The sequence below is a fragment of the Rhinopithecus roxellana genome, chromosome 5, assembly GCF_007565055.1.
Source record: "Rhinopithecus roxellana isolate Shanxi Qingling chromosome 5, ASM756505v1, whole genome shotgun sequence".
Classification (NCBI taxonomy): Eukaryota; Metazoa; Chordata; class Mammalia; order Primates; family Cercopithecidae; genus Rhinopithecus; species Rhinopithecus roxellana.
Window position 1 is genome coordinate 9439128 of NC_044553.1, and position 18700 is coordinate 9457827.

The 18700-nt window shown below is 33.4% G+C and overlaps 1 protein-coding gene across 5 annotated transcripts in view; it reads right to left on the minus strand.

Moving 5' to 3' along the window:
• The window catches only part of DDHD1 (DDHD domain containing 1), a 128855-nt gene that overhangs the window by 50821 nt on the left and 59334 nt on the right, over positions 1-18700 (minus strand). For 2 of the 5 annotated variants that reach the window (XM_030931011.1, XM_030931010.1), the window contains exons 2-6: positions 16505-16678; positions 15853-15873; positions 8851-8952; positions 6520-6648; positions 5022-5169 (exon numbers count right to left, since the gene is read on the minus strand). In XM_030931011.1, coding sequence (XP_030786871.1) covers positions 5022-5169; positions 6520-6648; positions 8851-8952; positions 15853-15873; positions 16505-16678 — 574 coding nt within the window. The remainder of the gene's footprint in view (positions 1-5021; positions 5170-6519; positions 6649-8850; positions 8953-15852; positions 15874-16504; positions 16679-18700) is intronic. The other 3 variants (XM_010372061.2, XM_010372060.2, XM_010372058.2) reach the window with 2 other exon arrangements.

The following is an 18700-nucleotide window of genomic DNA, read 5'->3' on the forward strand; positions in this document are numbered from 1 at the left end:
ACATGACAAATTGTAAAGACCATCAATGCTAGGAAGAAACTGCAGCAATTAATGGGCAAAATAACCAGCTAACATCATAATGACAGGATCAAATTTACACATAATAGTATTAACCTTAAATGTAAATAGGCTAAATGCCCAATTAAAAGACACAGACTGGCAAATTGGATAAAGAGTCAAGACCCATCAGTGTGCTGTATTCAGGAGACCCATCTCATGTGCAGAGACACACATAGGCTCAAAAGAAAGGGATGGAGGAGGATCTACCAAGCAAATGGAAAGCAAAAACAAAAACAAAAATAAAAAAAAAACCAGGGTTGCAATCCCAGTTTGGATAAAACAGACTTTAAACCAACAGATCAAAAGAGACAAAGAAGGCCATTGCATAATGGTAAAGGGATCAATTCAACAAGAAGAGCCAACTATCCTAAATATATATGCACCCAATACAGGAGAACCCAGATTCATAAAGCAAGTCCTTAGTGACCTACAAAGAGACTTAGACTCCCACACAATAATAATGGCAGCCTTTAACACCCCACTGTCAATATCAGACAGATCAATGAGTCAGAAGGTTAACAAGGATATCCAGGACTTGAACTTGGCTCTGCACCAAGCAGACCTAATAGACATCTACAGAACTCTCCACCCCAAATCAACAGAATATACATTCTTCTCAGCACCACATCACATTTATTCCAAAATTGACCACACAGTTGGAAGTAAAGCACTCCTCAGCAAAGGTAAAAGAACAGAAATGACAACAAACTGTGTCTCAGACCACAGTGCAATCAAATTAAACTCAGGATTAAGAAACTCACTCAAAACCACACAAACACATGGAAACTGAACAACCTGCTACTGAATGACTACTGGGTACATAACAAAATGAAGGCAGAAATAAAGATGTTCTTTGAAACCAGTGAGAACAAAGACACAATGTACCAGAAACTCTGGGACACATTTAAAGCAGTGTACAGAGGGAAATTTATAGCACTAAATGGCCACAAGAGAAAGCAGAAAAGATCTAAAATTGATACCCTAACATCACAATTAAAAGAACCAGAGAAGCAAGAGTAAACAAATTCAAAATATAGCAGAAGGCAAAAAATAACTAAGATCAGAGCAGAACTGATGGAGATAGAGACACAAAAAAGCCCTTCAAAAAAAATGAATGAAACCAGGAGCAGGATTTTTGAAAAGATCAACAAAACTGATAGACCGCTAACAAGACTAACAAAGAAGAAAAGAGAGAAGAATCAAATAGATGTAATAAAAAATGATAAAGGGGTTACCACCACCGATCCCACAGAAATACAACCTACCATCAGAGAATACTATAAACAACTCTACACAAATAAACTAGAAAATCCAGAAGAAATGGATAAATTCCTGGACACATACACCTTCCCCCAAGACTAAACCAGGAAGAAGTTGAATCGCTGAATAGATCAGTAACAGGTTCTGAAATTGAGACAATAACTAAGAGCCTACCAACCAAAATAAGTCCAGGACCAGACGGATTCACAGCCAAATTCTTCCAGAGATACAAAGAGGAGCTGGTACCATTCCTTCTGAAACTATTCCAATCAATAGAAAAGGAGGGAATCCTCTCTAATTCATTTTACGAAGCCATCATCATCCTGATACCAAAGCCTGGCAGAGACACAACAAAAAAAGAGAATTTTAGACCAATATCCCTGATGAACATCGATTGGAAAATCCTCAATAAAATACTGGCAAACAGAATCCAGGAGCACGTCAAAAAGCTTATCCACCACGATCAAGTTGGCTTTATTCCTGGGATGCAAGGCTGGTTCAACATACGTAAATCAATAAACGTAATCCATCACATAACCTGAACCAAAGACAAAAACCATATGATTATAGATGCACAAAAGGCCTTTGACAAAATTTAACAGCCCTTCATGCTAAAAATTCTTAACAAACTAGGTACTGATGGAATACATCTTAAAATAATAAGAGCTATTTATGACAAACCCACAACCAATATCATATTGAATGGGCAAAAACTGGAAGCATTCCCTTTGAAAACTGGCACAAGACAGGGATGCCCTCTCTCACCACTCCTATTCTACGTAGTGCTGGAAGTTCTGGCCAGGGCAATCAGGCAAGAGAAAGAAATAAAGGGTATTCAGTTAGGAAAAGACGAAGTCAAATTGTCCCTGTTTGCAGATGACATGATTGTATATTTAGAAAACTCCACTGTCTCAGCCCAAAATCTCCTTAAGCTGACAAGCAACTTCAGCAAAGTCTCAGGATACAAAATCAATTTGCAAAAATCACAAGCATTTTTATACACCGATAACAGACAAACAGAGAGATAAATCATCAGTGAACTCCCATTCACAATTGCTACAAAGAGAATAAAATACCTAGGAATCCAACTTACAAGGGATGTGAAGGACTTCTTCAAGGAGAACTACAAACCACTGCTCAACGAAATAAAAGAGGACACAAACAAATGGAAGAACATTCCGTGCTCATGGATAGGAAGAATCAATATCGTGAAAAAGGCCATACTGCCCAAGGTAATTTATAGATTCAATGCCATCTCCATTAAGCTACCAATGACTTTCTTCATAGAATTGGAAGAAACTACTTTAAAGTTCATATGGAACCAAAAAAGAGCTCACATAGCCAAGACAATCCTAAGCCAAAAGAACAAAGCTGGAGGCATCATGCTATCTGACTTCAAACTATACTACAAGGCTACAGTAACCAAAACAGCATGGTACTGGTACCAAAAGAGAGATATAGACCAAAGGAACAAAACAGAGGCCTCAGAAATAACACCACACATCTACAACCATCTGATCTTTGAGAAACCTGACAAAAACAAGAAATGGGGAAAGGATTCCCTATTTAATAAATGGTGCTGGGAAAACCGGCTAGCTGTATGTAGAAAGCTGAAACTGGATCCCTTCCTTACACCTTATACAAAAATTAATTCAAGATGGATAAAAGACTTAAATGTTAGACCTAAAACCATAAAAACCCATGAAGAAAACCTAGGCAATACCATTTAGGACATAAGCATGGGCAAGGACTTCATGACTAAAACGCCAAAAGCAATGGCGACAAAAGCCAAAATCGACACATGGGATCTAATTAAACTAAAGAGCTTCTGCACAGCAAGAGAAACTACCATTAGAGTGAACAGGCAACCTACAGAATGGGAGAAAATTTTTGCCATCTACCCATCTGACAAAGGGCTAATATCCAGAAACTTAAAGAAATTTACAAGAAAAAAAATCAAACAACCCCATCAAAAAGTAGGCAAAGGATATGAACAGATACTTTTCAAAAGACATTTATGCAGCCAACAGACACATGAAAAGATGCTCATCATCACTGGTCATCAGAGAAATGGAAATCAAAACCACAATGAGATACCATCTCACACCAGTTAGAATGGCGATCATTAAAAATCAGGAAACAACAGGTGGAGAGGATGTGGAGAAATATGAATGCTTTTACACTGTTGGGAGTGTAAACTAGTTCAGCCATTGTTGAAGACAGTGGGGTGATTCCTAAAGGATCTAGAACTAGAAATACCATTTGACCCAGCAATGCCATTACTGGGTATATACCCAAAGGATTATAAATCATGCGAATATAAAGACACATGCACACGTATGTTTATTGAGGTACTATTCACAATAGCAAAGACTTGGAATCAACCCAAATGTCCATCAATGATAGACTGGATTAAGAAAATGTGGCACGTATACACCATGGAATACGATGCAGTCATAAAAAAGGATGAGTTCATGTCCTTTGTAGGGACATGGATGTAGCTGGAAACCATCATTCTGAGCAAACTATCATAAGGATAGAAAACCAAACACCACATGTTCTCATAGGTGGGAACTGAACAATGAGAACACTTGGACACAGGGTAGGGAACATCACACACTGGGCCCCACCGGGGTGGGGGGATGTGGAGGGCATAGCCTTAGGAGATATACCTAATGTAAATGACGAGTTAATGGGTGCAGCAAACCAACATGGCACATGTATACATATGTAACCTGCACATTGTGCACATGTACCCTAGAACTTAAAGTATAATAATAATAAAAAGAAGTTGAATTGTATTTTTACTTTAATTCATTAGCTGACATTAAGAGATGTTACAATAAAAAGTGAAATAAAACTCAGCATTGTATTATTATTATACTGGTGTTGCTGAGGACATACTTCCTAGTATCATAACACCGTTTGCTTTATAAGGACTCAAATAAACCTTTATAAGCCTCAGAATCAAATAAACTGGACTTGTCAACAACAGACTTGTTCTCTTGGCATCATCTATAACCGATTATATTTTTCTTTATACTGGCTGCTATTTCAGAGCCAAGTTTGTGGTGGAACCCTTAACCCTAACATGCCCTTTTAACGAAGTCATTAATGTTTTTGAAACATGCAGATATCATATATACCCCTAAAACATCTTAAAAAGTTTTAGGATAAAACTGAATATAAATAAACTAATGAGGTAAATAACCTGTCTGGTGTGTTGGCAAATAATCCACTGTTTTCCACGTAAAATTCAGAGTTCAGTTTCCTTGGGTAGCAATTAATCGGATAGGTTAAACTGCTAATTGGCTAATATCTTAGCCTTTTAGAGTTGTGCAACTTTGCAGTATTCTTAGTTTCTGAAGTTCAGAGAGTAAGATATAACCTAAAACTAGGTATTTTTCTTGCTTTCAACCTTAGACTATAAATTAACTTAACATATTAGCTTAAAAAAGGCTTCCTTATCCCTCTTCTTCTCCATACTGTGGGGAGAAAAAAATCAAACATCATCATCATCCTGTAGACATAATCTCTCTCAAAATTTGGTCCAGATACTTGATCTATGACTTAAGAGGTATTCGAATAGTTGGCACTGGAGGAACATGCAGTGGAATTAGTATACTGTTAATATCTCTTATACTCTGGATGAAAGTTTGGATTCTAGACTAGATATAGAATGTATTCATCAAAGAACTTACATGGCTGTATTTTTTATAATTCTTCCTTGGTCCATTTTCTGCCCAATGCCATGCACAACAAATACAATATGGGTAGTCTGTGATGGCTTGTCTTCTAATGTGGCTTCTTCTACATAACCTCTATGAAGTCTGGTCCCACTACTTGATGCTGTAGAAAAATTTTAATTCTAAATTTACTATTTAATCTGAGAAATAGCATTTTCCACAATATGTTTAAAGAAAAAAAAGAAGTAAAAGGAATATTATGAAAAAATTTCACTGGCTGTGGGGAAGGAAATAAAAACTGTAAGAAGGTATATATTGATCAGCTGTGATATAAAGTGAACCGGACACAATACCAAAGCCGGAAACCATAAAGAGAAAGAAATGGAAGGAAAGAAAGACAAATTGAATATGTAAAAATTTAAAGCTTCTATATTATAATAAGAAAATATCAGGAAAAAAGAAATGGCAAACTGGAAAAAATATGCAAAATATAACACATAATTACTTAAGTATACAAAGAGAGCTTACTAATTAAAAAGTAAAGACAACCATTCAAATAGCAATTAAGCTAAAGTTACACAAGGTAATTCAGAAAATAAATACAACTGAGTAATAAACATAAAAAGATATTCAAAGCACATTATTGAAATTAAAAATGTAAAATATGGTATAAAAATTGTATCAAACTTTAAAATTCTTTTTACATTTATTTTTTGATAATGCTCTCACATCTTCCCCAGGTATCATTCTCTCTTTTCTTTCATGTAGTCAAACGTGTCTAAAGATTTGTCAGGCCAGGCACTGTATTTCAAGTCTGTAATCCCAGAGCTTTGGAAGACCAAGGCAAGAGGATGGCTTGCAGCCAAAAATTTGAAACTAGCCTGGACAACCTAAGGAGACTCTGTTTCTACAAAAAATTAAAAAAATTAGTTGGGCATGGTGGTGCATCCCTGTAATCCTAGCTACTGAGGAGGCTGAGTTCAGAGGATTGCTTGAGCCCTTGAGGAGGCTTGAGTTCGGGGGACTGCTCTGTCCCCTAGGGGAGAGAGTGAGACCCCATCTTAAAAAAAAGAAGAAAAAAGAGTTGTCTATTCTCACTGCTTCCATTGCTTCACCTTCTACTTACGCTTCAACCCATGCCGATCTGGTTTCTGCCTCATCAATCCATCTAAGTCACCAATGACCTCCAGGTCACTAAATATGATGGAAAATTTTCAGTCCTCATCTTCCTTGACACTGTATTTCAACTGCCACAATTTAGGTTTAACAGCTTTTGTGCTTTTAGAAGTATAAAAGATATTTATTAATCTTGTCAAATCATTCTAAATATATAATTATTCCTTGACGAACACGTCACCTCAACTTAAAAAGTTTCATTTAAAAAGGAATCTGTCACTAAATTTAATACATTTAAAACATACTAAAAACAGAACATGAATTGTCTATTTTGAATATAAGAGAAAAAGTCAGATTCCCAAAATTTTGGTAAGCTATAGTAATATTTAACGATTACCTTTAGAAAATCCCAGTTTTTGGGTAACTGTTCTTGCAATTTTAGATGTTGTCGCATCACTATAAAGATATACTTCATCCACACTGTGCCAGTCCACATGGTTTCGACTCAACTTGAAACTATGAACAGCTATTGCAAAAAGGAAAAGCTAATTTGAAAGTCTCCAAGACAAACTTTATTTGTTTGAAAAATTATAACACGCAGATTTTTAAATCAATGTTATCTAACAAACTCAGATATGAAACTTAATTCAATAAAACACTATTTCACATAAAAGTTATGTGAAGCAACTAATGGATAGGGACTTTATTTTATAAATGATTAATACTGCTATAGGGAATGGCAACTTTTTAAACCATTGAGTGACTTAACTATCATAATTTTAACCTCTAATATACAGTTTCTATGTGTTTTGATAATTAAACAACTGCTTTCCCAGGTGATGTGGTTGACTCTTCATTGGGTCTAAGGCATATATACTTCAAGCTCTCAATAGCTTTGACACAGCAACTTAACTTCAGTTTCTTCTACTGATTTTACTAAAAATATCAAATGATTTATAAAAATTTCACTAAGTGCTAGACAAAATAAGACTCAGGGGAAAAAAATTTACCTTTAAACTGGGAAAAGAATAATCTATTAGAAAATGAGGTATTTTTGGAATGGATAGTGAAGCCAATAATTACTGGATATTGCTCATCATAGCACAAATCCAAAACTTAAAGATATTTTAGTATACAGAATTAAGGAAATGTTTTTCTGCCACGATGTTCAAATCAGTATGGAAGGCTGGGTGCAGTGACTCACGCCTATAATCCAGCACTCTAGGAGGCTGAGGCAGGAGGATCACTTGAGCCCAGGAGTTTGACAGCAGCCTGGGCAACAACAGTGAGGCCCCATCTCCACATAAAAACAAAAAAATTAGCTGGGCATGGTGGTATGTGCCTGTGGTTCCAGCTACTTGGGAAGCTGAGGCAGGAGGATCATTTGAGCCCAGGAGGTCATGCCTGCAATGAGCTATGATCATGCCACTGCACTCTAGCCTGGGCAACACAGAGAGAGAGATCCTGTCTCAAAAAAAAAAAAAAAAAAAAAAAAAATCAGTATGGTTGCTGCATTTCTGTAACTGGGGTAATGCCTGGTGAAAATGAGGCCTTAAAGAAACTCCAAATCTATATTCTTTAGGAATTCATAAGTCCCAGGAGCCAGGGACTGTGTCTTGATCATTTCTTATATCCCTAGCACCAAAAAGAATATCCTATCACAGTGTCTGGCACATATACCACAGATACAGCAATGTTTGTGGAAGCAGTAAAAAAATTGATAAAACATATCCATCAATTCATAATTTGATAATTCTTATGTTTTGAGGGCCTCAAGCTTTTCCTTTATAGCTCTGGTATATAGGTAGAAAAAATTAACATACCCATCTTCAGATTTATTTTCTTAAAATTCTTTCAAGGCAAAATATTATCTCCCATTTTACTTACAAAAATACAGAGGTACAAAGACATAAACTGACCTGCCACAGAGTTAGCTACAGGCAGAGTCTAACTCTTCTGATTTAAAGATGGGCTGAAAATAACCTCAAGCTAAATATAAAAAAATATAGCTCTGGTCAAGATCTATGATCATAAGACATTTTTATGAAAACCTATTGCCTACTAGGATACAAGGACATTATAAGGAACAGTACTTCTTAGTTATATTAAATATGCAATTTCAAAAATCTATGAAAAACCAATTTATATTTTACTTACCTGCCACAGCACATTACTAACACTGTACACCAGATCAAGATTCAATTAACATAATGAACATAAATTATATCTTCAGCTCCAAAGAAAATAATAAGGTCAGCTTTTTAAATAAAAGAACTTTTCATAAACTAAAAAAAATCTTTTGCAAGGGTTTAACAATCACTTTTCTAATTACATATCTGATCCATGCCATGACTTCAAGCTTTTATATGTTTCTAAACCACATTTTTGTTAAAACAGTTGTGAGCAACAGATGCTTAAAACGTTAAACTATAAGACCAAGATATTTAGAGATTAATGTTAAGCCAGAAAAATTCTTTTCCTCCTTAAATCATCCACATATAATCTTAAAGTAAACCATTTTAATGTTTGGGAACATCTATCTAAACATCCTGTTACTGGACTACATACACTGTTTACCAATATTTATACACATAATAAAGTAGCAGTAAACAAAATAGTACAATGGACACATTTTAAAAAAACCAATACTTTCTTTGCTTTAAATGCAACTAAATGCTATAAGCCAGGAATATAACTACATGGAGAAATAAAACTACAATTACTGTACCTTGGGAACGCTTTCGTTTAAGACCTGCCGCATCTGTACTCTCCTTATATCTTCTCCATTTGAACAGAGAAGGGAGGGAGAAGGGAGGGAGGTGGTAGACAACTAAGAAAGCAAAAACACTGAGCTTCAAAGTAAATTTTAAATGAGATTTGCCATTTTGCCTTTTTGTTCTAGTATTAACTTTAAAAAACGAGTTGTATTTGAAAAACATTATTCTAAATGCTTTATTTATATAATTTCTAAGAATAGGTAAAGCAAAACATTAGTATAATGTTTATCAAATAGCTGCTGTACCTTTACTGAAAGAAAAAAGGCAAATGATATCTAAATTTATTAAAAACAACTGTGATTATCATGTTTAATGTCTTTGCATAGAAATAATTTTTTAAAAAGAACATAACATTTTCAAATGCTAAGAGATTTATAAACTCCATCTTTACAATACTAAGGTTATTTACTCTCACCAAATTTGTGACTGACATAGCCAACAGCTGATGTACAAATTGAGAATGCAATAAATAACATTTTACATATCTAATGCAGTCTCCCTGAGAAGATACCACAGCATACATTCTACTAGATGCTTTCCACTACTGAAGTATAATGGAATCTTCCCGTAGGGGGAAAAAATATTCTTTTCTCGACTCCATTCAAGTTATTAAAAGACTTTAAAAAACAAAACTTTTGCTAAAAAACAAAAATCAAACTGGAAGCTCTGCTTTTAACTTTGCCTTTGAAAAGACTGTAATAAAATAATGAAAAAAGTCATTAGTAAAAATGTATGCTGTGACAACTTGGAAGCACTAAACAGACAACGTAGAGTAAAGTGAGGCACAGACTTGATATTTGGCAAATCAGTAGATAACCTTAAAGTCAACATTTTCCCTGTCAAATTTTGGTAGTTATATAAATTTGTTTATATTTTAAGCAAGCAATTATTTAAAAGTTCACTTGAACTTGAACCTTACAAATTAGTTTCTCACCAGTTAATAAATTACAGAATCTTTATGATTAGCTCAAATTTATGTTCAAATATATTTGATTTTCATCCTCACTCCCTTCTATATTAATGTGACATTTGAAGGTTAAATACTGCTCAAATACAAAAATACTTAATTCCTGTTTTATAATACTAGAAATTGAACAAATCTGTTGAATATGCAGATGTAGTATATGCAAAGATTTGTGTAATAAAAGTAATTGAGACATGCTTACAAGACACTTAATAACTATATCTATATATATGTAATCAGACAGCTACAAAAACTGTAAACTAGAACTAAAAGCTGGATTGCTACGTCAGGATTATAAAAACATTTCCTTGTCACGGAGAGGTAGAAAATGACAACTGATGCACTTTTCTTCACTGAAAATGTTTCTTCTTTCATGTGCCTTCTGGTCAGTTACTGAGGAGCAGATGTACCACTTAGACCAGGAAACAGTTTTAAACAAAAAATTCATTAGGAAAAAGATGCTAATATATCAGAGTAAACCAAACTGACATAAACTTGATACTTTACTGCTTGAAACAAAAACTAGATTTTGTAGATCTGGTAGTAAAACTAACGTGAACCAATTCCATATTATTAAAAGAGAACGAAATGGGAAATATACGGACCATTTGACCATGTTTTAAAATTATGTAAACGCTTTCAGAAAGCTAGCCAAGGTACACAAATGAAGGCTTTCTTTTCTAAAATAATAGTATAACTTAAGGATTAAAAAAAGACAAACACCCCTATACACAGAGAAACAAAGAAAAACTTTTTTTCACCCTCCAGAGAAACATATTTAAAACTTTTTCACAAAATTAAATAGACATGGTTCTTTCTTTTCTAATGTAATTCTTATTTTCACTTGAAAGTCATTTGCTTTATTTATTACACATCCTGTAGCATACAGAGCTTAATTTTTTCAACCCAAAGCACAGAATTAGGGGTACTATGATAAGTACAGTAGAGGAAAAAAATTTACTATTGATCAAACAAAGATCACTGTTAAAGAAAATTCAAATGCCAGAAAGCACTATTTAATTTTCTTTTTTAAAAATAAACATTTAGTTAGAAATTCTTATGTAGTATTAGCAAAAGATGCATAAACTCAAAACATAACTGCAAATGCTAATTTATTAATGCTAACATTTAAAATTTTAATATGTTAAAGTCTTACATAGCAATGAAAAAGATTTAAAATACCAAAAATATTTCCAATAAATTTCCTTACTATATCTTAAGGAAACTTTCTGCATTATATCATTCTGAAAGCACTAGAGTATCGCAAAAGAGGGTTACTGCTGCTGATGACATACTAATTCCTACAACAGAAAAACTAACTTTTCCCTTTAGAAAAGCTGGCAACCTGAAAAATTCCAACCCCAGGGAAGCAGTCTTACACATCTCAAACCTGCCAACTATAATGAGAAAATTCCTGGCATATTTCTTGGACCTCAGAGAAATAAAGCTAGATAAATTTATAAAAATTAAATAATAACTAAAAGCTAGAAGGTGGGAATCCTCTTAGTCACCAAAGACAGAAGAAAAGGAAAGCTAGTTAGAAGGTGAGCACCCATCCATCTTTTTAATTGAACTTTGAAATGCTATCTTCACAGTATGGGGTATATTTATTCAGCTACAGTGATAGGAATACATACTTAATCCATCAGCTTGTTAAATGTCATAAATCTTTACAGAGACACCAACACCTGTGCTGCTATGGCACCTGAAATTACCTGGAACTGTAAAAATTCCCATCTTTTACTCTCAATCTATCTGTAATCTTTATAGTCAGGTCTTGCGTTCTCAAACAATCTGTCACTTTGCCTTTTAATTGGAGTATTAGCTATCTTATATATACAAATATATTTATATTTGTTGTTACTGATATGGGTGAATAGGTCTGTCATTTTTCCATTTATTTTTCTCTTTGTCCCATCTGTTTTTTGTATCTCTGTTCCTCTTTTCTTGGTTTATTTTGGGTTAATTGAATATTTTTAGTACTTCATTTTAATTCTTCTACTAGACTTAAACTTTGTAATTTAGAGTAATTTTAGACTTAACAGAAAATAGCAAAAATAGTACAGGGAGCTATGACATATCCTTCATCCACCTTCCCCTAATGTTAGCATCTTGCATAACTATAGTATAATTATCAAAACTAAGAAATTAACACTGGTACAATACTATCAACTAATACACAGACTTTATTCAGGTTTCTCTAGTTTTTCTACTAGTATCTTTTTCTGTTCTACGATCCAATCCAGGGTACCACACTGCGTTGTGTTGTCATGTCTCCTTAGTCTACTCTTTTCTGTGACAAATTCCTCAGTATTTACTTGTCTTTCATGACCTTGACACTTTTGAAGAATGCTGGTCAGTCAATTATTTTGTAGAACCATCCTCAGTACGAGTTTTCTCACAACTGAATTGAGTTTACTCATTTTCTGGGCAGAGTGATGTGCTGCACTTACCCATTCAGTTCAACCTTTTTTTTTTGAGATGGAGTCTCGCTCTATCGCCCAGGCTGGAAAGCAGTAGCGCTATCTTGACTCACTGCCAGCTCCGCCTCCCGGCAATTCAACCTATTTTTTACTGACTACTATATATGTTTGGATAGGTAAGATGTAAAATGAGTGAAACACTAATCTAGCAGATTTAAGTATTAATGTTTACCAAATTACTTGTTGAAGTCTTGATTTCTATTTTTATGTTTCATCCCAAGTGAAACAATAGGCTTTCATTTGTTAAACTACTAGATAAACATTTTCTAGCCCAGGAGGTAGGGTAAGAAGAAAATCAATTTTCATTTTAACTCTCACAGAGAACTAAGTTTGGATTAAAGTATCTAAATCACAAAGTCATTACCTTTTTGTGGGTTATCTTTATTTGTATGCTACAAAGACCTACACAGTGTACCAAATTTTCATGTCTTGTTAATTCAATGCTCATTTTGAGATTAGTTAGGGAAGTTAATAAAGAGGAAAATATTAAATACAGTTGGCATCCCTGATCTGCAGATTCAACCAATCACAGACCAAAAATATTTGGGGACAAAAACAAAAAAATATTATCAATCAAAAACCAATACAGTATACAACTATTTACATGCCATCACACAGTATTAGGTGTCATAAATAATCCAGAGATTATTTGAAATACACAAGAGAGGGCTGGGCACAGTGACTCACACCTGTAATCCTGGCACTTTGGGGGCCTGAGGCAGGAGGAACACTTGAGCCCAGGAATTCAAGACCAGCCTGGGCAACATAGTGAGACCCTGTCTCTACAAAAAATTAAAAAAAAAAAAAAATTAGCCTGGTGTGGTAGTGTGCATCTTCTTGGGAGGCTCAGGTGGGAGGGTCCTGGAGCCCGGGAGTTAGAAGCTGCAGTGAGCTGTGATTATTTCACTGCAGTTCAGCCTGGGTGACAGAGCAAGACCCTGTCTCCAAAAAATAAAATAAAAATAAAATATACAACAGGATGCTCATAGATCATATGCAAATACCACTCCATTTTATTAAAGGGACTTGGATGTCCTCAGATTTTGGTATCTGGTGGCGGGGGGTGGGGGGGAAGCGGGTGGTACGCCTAAAACCAATCCCCTACAAATACCAAGGGATGACTGTACATCTAATCTGTTTGTGGCAAGAACAACCCTAACCAAACAGCCAAGGTCGGAAGAAAAAGGAATTATTATTTATTTTAATGTCCCTGTCAGCAAGAACTATTAGTTTCTTTGATATTCCCTAGAGCATTTAATAAACATCCCTGCATATAGTATTTTAAAATGTTTTAAATTATTAAGTGAGGTTTTTCCAGAAAGCCTTATGTGAATAATTCCACTGCATTGTGATTATCTACTCATTTTATTCCAAGTATCTTTTCAGAATATGTAATATTGACTGTCTAATACTATGACTTCTTGTACTTACTCTTTTGTAACTGTTTTCATCTGCTGACTTTATTTACTCTAATCAGCTTAAAACTCCTTGAGGGTAGAAACCGTGTCAATTTCTCTCACAAAAGTGCCTACCACATTACTACACATGGGATCATTCAAAATCTGACAATATGAATAGTCAAGGCTTTATACACGAGAAAATTTAGGTGGAAAGGGTATTTTCCTCCCTCAAACTAATGAAGTATAAAATTTCAGAAGCTTAGAGGTAACAGTACATTAAAAAGATTATAATATTTTTTAGTCTTTGTAGTTGTAAGTTTGAATTATTTTCCCAACAATGGTGGCTTTTTGGATAGGAAATGTTCTTTCCTTAAGACTTGTTATTAATTTCAAATGTACTACGCAATTTCCCGTAATTTTCAAAGTCAAATGTCACAAGATATAAATATGTTTAATACTGAATAAAAATAAAGTGACTAAAAATTATGACAAAGATATGTTCAGTTGAACGTATCTTTGCTAATAAAAGAACATGCTGAATGAATCTTATATGCCACAGTACACTATAAAAAAAAATTTTCTTCTAATGAACCTCAAAGAATCATTTTGGAAAGATTACAATGCAAAAATGTTCTACTAACTTAATAATTTTCCATTACTAATTAAAATTTTAGTACTCCATGTATATCCATAAAGATAACAAAAAAATTACAATATCCGAGAGACTGCTACCCTAGAACTGACATATACACTCACACACACACATATGCAAAGACATTCTAAAAAATGTACTCACACAAATAAACCATCTTCTTACACCAGTCTTATTTAAATTCAAACACTTTCAGAAAAACTGAAGTATCTTGCTACATTTAACATTTAGGCAGGAAGCAGAAGTAAAAAGGACATATTAAATTTGAATTTTTATTGTAGTAAAAAACAAGATTAGAAACAGGTAGAATCTAGAGATGAAACAGAGCTGATGATTAATCTCCACAGGATGACTTAGCAAATGGAAAAAAAAAGTTCTGAACACAGAATGAGAAAGGGGAACCATCTACTTGTATTTTTCATACCCATCCTCTTTTTCCTCCAAGCTCCTGGATTTTTTTCATGCATTAATAATAAGAAATTCAGGTGGCTAAACTGGGTTTGTGATGGTGAAATTGACATTTTTGTGGCAGAAGACTTAGGAGAATTAATAGAAGGAAAAAAAAATCTGGAAGTCAGACTTCTCCAATGGCAGTAAGATTATTTTATGATAAAAGGTTTGCCGTTCAAATACTATGAAGACTTTTGAAATTATTCTGATCAATAGTGATGAGAAGTTATAAAATATTTCAGTCACTACCATAAGATCACAGATATACAAAACTTTCTATTTTTGCTATAAGGAGATCAAAGTATTACATGGCAATCTGTAGAAACAGCTCCTATACTGGGCTGCTCCTTATTTATTGACATGTAAGAACCTTTACATTTTACAGTGAAATGAGGACATATTTGATTCTATAGATTAGGAAAATAATATATTTAGAATTCCCAGAGTATGGTATCTGGCACATAACAGACAACTATTATTATATAAATTTGTTAGCTTTAATTGCCAATTTATTCAGAAGTCACAAGTTTCCTCAGTCATGTAGACTTTTAACCAACTAGATGTAAATGATATTTAAATTTGATATAAGCTAAACTACACAGATTCTTGTGACAAATATATACATATGTTCAGAGAGGTAAGAGAGAGCAAAGAGTGGAAGAGAGAAAAAACATGGAATGTTACTAACAATAAGAAAAAAAAATCCCCTGCCAACTTAAAGCTTACTGTTGACATTATGTTATATAAACAATTACTTCCAACCACATAATTCATCTTTTTCAAGCTTCATTCTGTAAATTACCTGATCAATATTGAGTTTTTCTGCCTTAGAGATGTTTTAGGAGGGGAAGGGAAAAAAAAAATTCATATTTTAATTCACTGGATTCAGCAGAGCTTGTCAAGAAACCTCCCAAATAAAGGCTAGCATGGATGAAGAAACGTTTTTAGAAGAAAAACTTCAGAGAAAACTACAAATTCTAATCTACCTGTACAGTTATACTCACCAGAATAGCTGATCCCACTGCCTGCAGTAAATGGAACAATAGAAGTATTTTTAACTTTACCACATATTTTGAAGTTTACTCAAGATTTAGACACATAATGAAAACGTGGCAATCTTGGCTATTATACAGTATTTTTAACTGTTACAAAAATATGCAAGTGCTGAATAAAGAAATGTAAGGAGTAGATTGTTCCAAATTAAAACTTGATATGGTTTTCAATAGGGGATAGCTGAGAGATACACAAAGATAATTAAAGATTTTTTTTTGAACTTCAGGAAAAGAACACTGAAATATTAGTGAAACTTGTCTTTTGATATAATGACAAGGAATTTTTTGGTTAAGTTCAATTTCCTTTGATAACTAAAAAGTTACTAAAAAAGATTAAATAGGGAGTACATTGTAACAATTTATACATTTATAGTAAACTGTGTTAATATCATGACATTGACCATACATATTAAAATAAAAATTGAGATAGTTCAGATATTTATAGCAGTTATTTTTAAATTCCAGAATAATCAAATGTTTAAAAAAATCAAATTTTCTAATTCTAAACCTCCTGAATTATTATGTCAAATTTACAAATTACTCTAAACTTTATCAACAACTTACTTGGTTTGCAGAATATATTAAATGTATCAATCGATCTTACCATCTTTGCCATCTATGGATTTTGACACTTCAATATCAAAATTTTCCTGCATCTGCTGGCCTCTAAAACAATTGAGATGTTCTTGCTCAATTAAATTACTTTCTTCCTCTTCTAGAGGCTGCCAAGTGCCATCAATAAACCACTGTCCACGCATTACTGGTATTTTATCAGCCTCTGAAAAAGAGAAATCACAGAATTATACATTTTAAGATTCAACTTCCCCAAAAGAGACATAGTATCTACAATCTTATATTTTGCTACTGCTGTCACAAAAACAGATTTTCATGACCCAATACAATCATATAAAGTTTTATTTGTATTTATTTATTTTGAGATATTTATCTTGCTCTGCTGCCCAGGATAGAGTGCAGTGGTGTGACCACAACTCATTGCAGCCTTGATCTTCCAGGCTAATTTTTATATTATTCTGGTAGAGATGTGGTTTTGCCATGTTGCCCAGGTCAGTCTCAAACTCCTGGGCTCAAGAGATGCGCCCACTTTGGCCTCCTAAAGTGCTAGGATTACAGGTATGAGCCGCTGCGCCTGGCCCATTTAAAGTTTTAAAATCCAGATTTTAAGCCAGAGTGTATCATATTCTATAGCATATACTTTTACTTATATTAAATATTACACCTAAAAATCACTTTAGCACTAGAAAAATAGATGAGCAGCTATGTATATAATTGAGACTCTGAGCAACCAAAATTAGCAGCCTAAGGCGTTAAAACGAGTTTCATGCAAGGCTCTGATGATAGTTCCAATGTCTTAGAAAATATTAATATAAAATCCAGAATAGTGTGTAGAAATAGTGTGTGTGGTAGTAGTGTGTGGCACTTTTTAGAGCTGCCTTAGAGACTAGAGGCTTCTAGTAAGTATACAGGATAAATGAAACTATTATATTAGCAAATATTTAATCTACTTTAGGGAAAAAAATTTTTTCTTGGCTAACTTTTGATTAAACACTGTCCCTAGAAACCTAAGACTTCCAGTTGTTATTTAAAATAAACCACAACTGTCAGCTAAGCTATCTTGAATTCTTTAACACAATTTTTTAATATAGCAAAAATAAAATAAAAATAACAAAACCCTAAAAGTAAAAAGCAAAATGAAACAAATGAATCTAATCATGTAGAATGTGGGTGGTTTAATCACATAAAGAGAAATTATTTCAAGTGAATTTAAAACTGTCATTTATACATACATCTTTGGAAATAAAATATGGAGAAAAAGAACAGCAAACATCTTAAATCTTTTGCAATAACCATATTGTCAGTAATACTATTTGTATTACTAACTTGAAACTGTAGGTTAAGATGAATGTATTCATTTTATTAATATCATTAGGAACCTAGATTTTAAGCATAAAACAAAAGAGATACAAATATAAAAATCAAATAAAAAAGCTTGTAATCATAAATTTTAATGAAAAATTTCAGTATGGACTAATGATGTATTTTCTCTTTGAAAAAAAGGTCCTAGTTAAGGCCTAGAATTGAAGACAAACCCAGTATAAGTGAACACTCCTAATACAAAGATTGTGAACTGTAAATATCATTTCCCACTAAAAGAAACCAAGAGTCCTTGAAAAAAAATGGCTAAACTTCAGGTTTGAGAGAAGAAACATACTAGATGATCTTAAAACATCTTGTCATACCAGATTTTTACTGTGATGTATTTAAAATTTTCTATTATGTGTTTCTATTGCTACTTGTATTCTCCTATATTCTGCTATAGTGATTCTGGTATATTTAGGTGTTTGTTGTGTCATTTGGTACCTAGATACCAAAAAATATTATAACTTCATTGTGAATTATGGCTTTAACCACTATAAACATACTGTCATACTGAATAGTTTTTGCCTGGATTCTACTTTATCAAAATGGAAACTCCTGATTTCTTATTTTTTCCATTTGCCTGTAATATCTTTACATATTCCTTTATTTTGATGGCTGGAATCACTGTTTTATACATCTCTTATGTAAGGCATAGAATTGAGTTTTGCTTTATAAAGCCATTTGAACATCTTTTTATTTTAATAGATGAGTTAAGCCCATTTATGTTTACTAATATGATTGACATATTTGAACTCAACTCTATATAGTTACCATGTTTATTATTCACATTTATTCTTTTTTTTTTTCCTTTATGTTGTATTTCTGCTATTTTTGCTTTTTTTGTACTTTCTTTTGGTAGTTA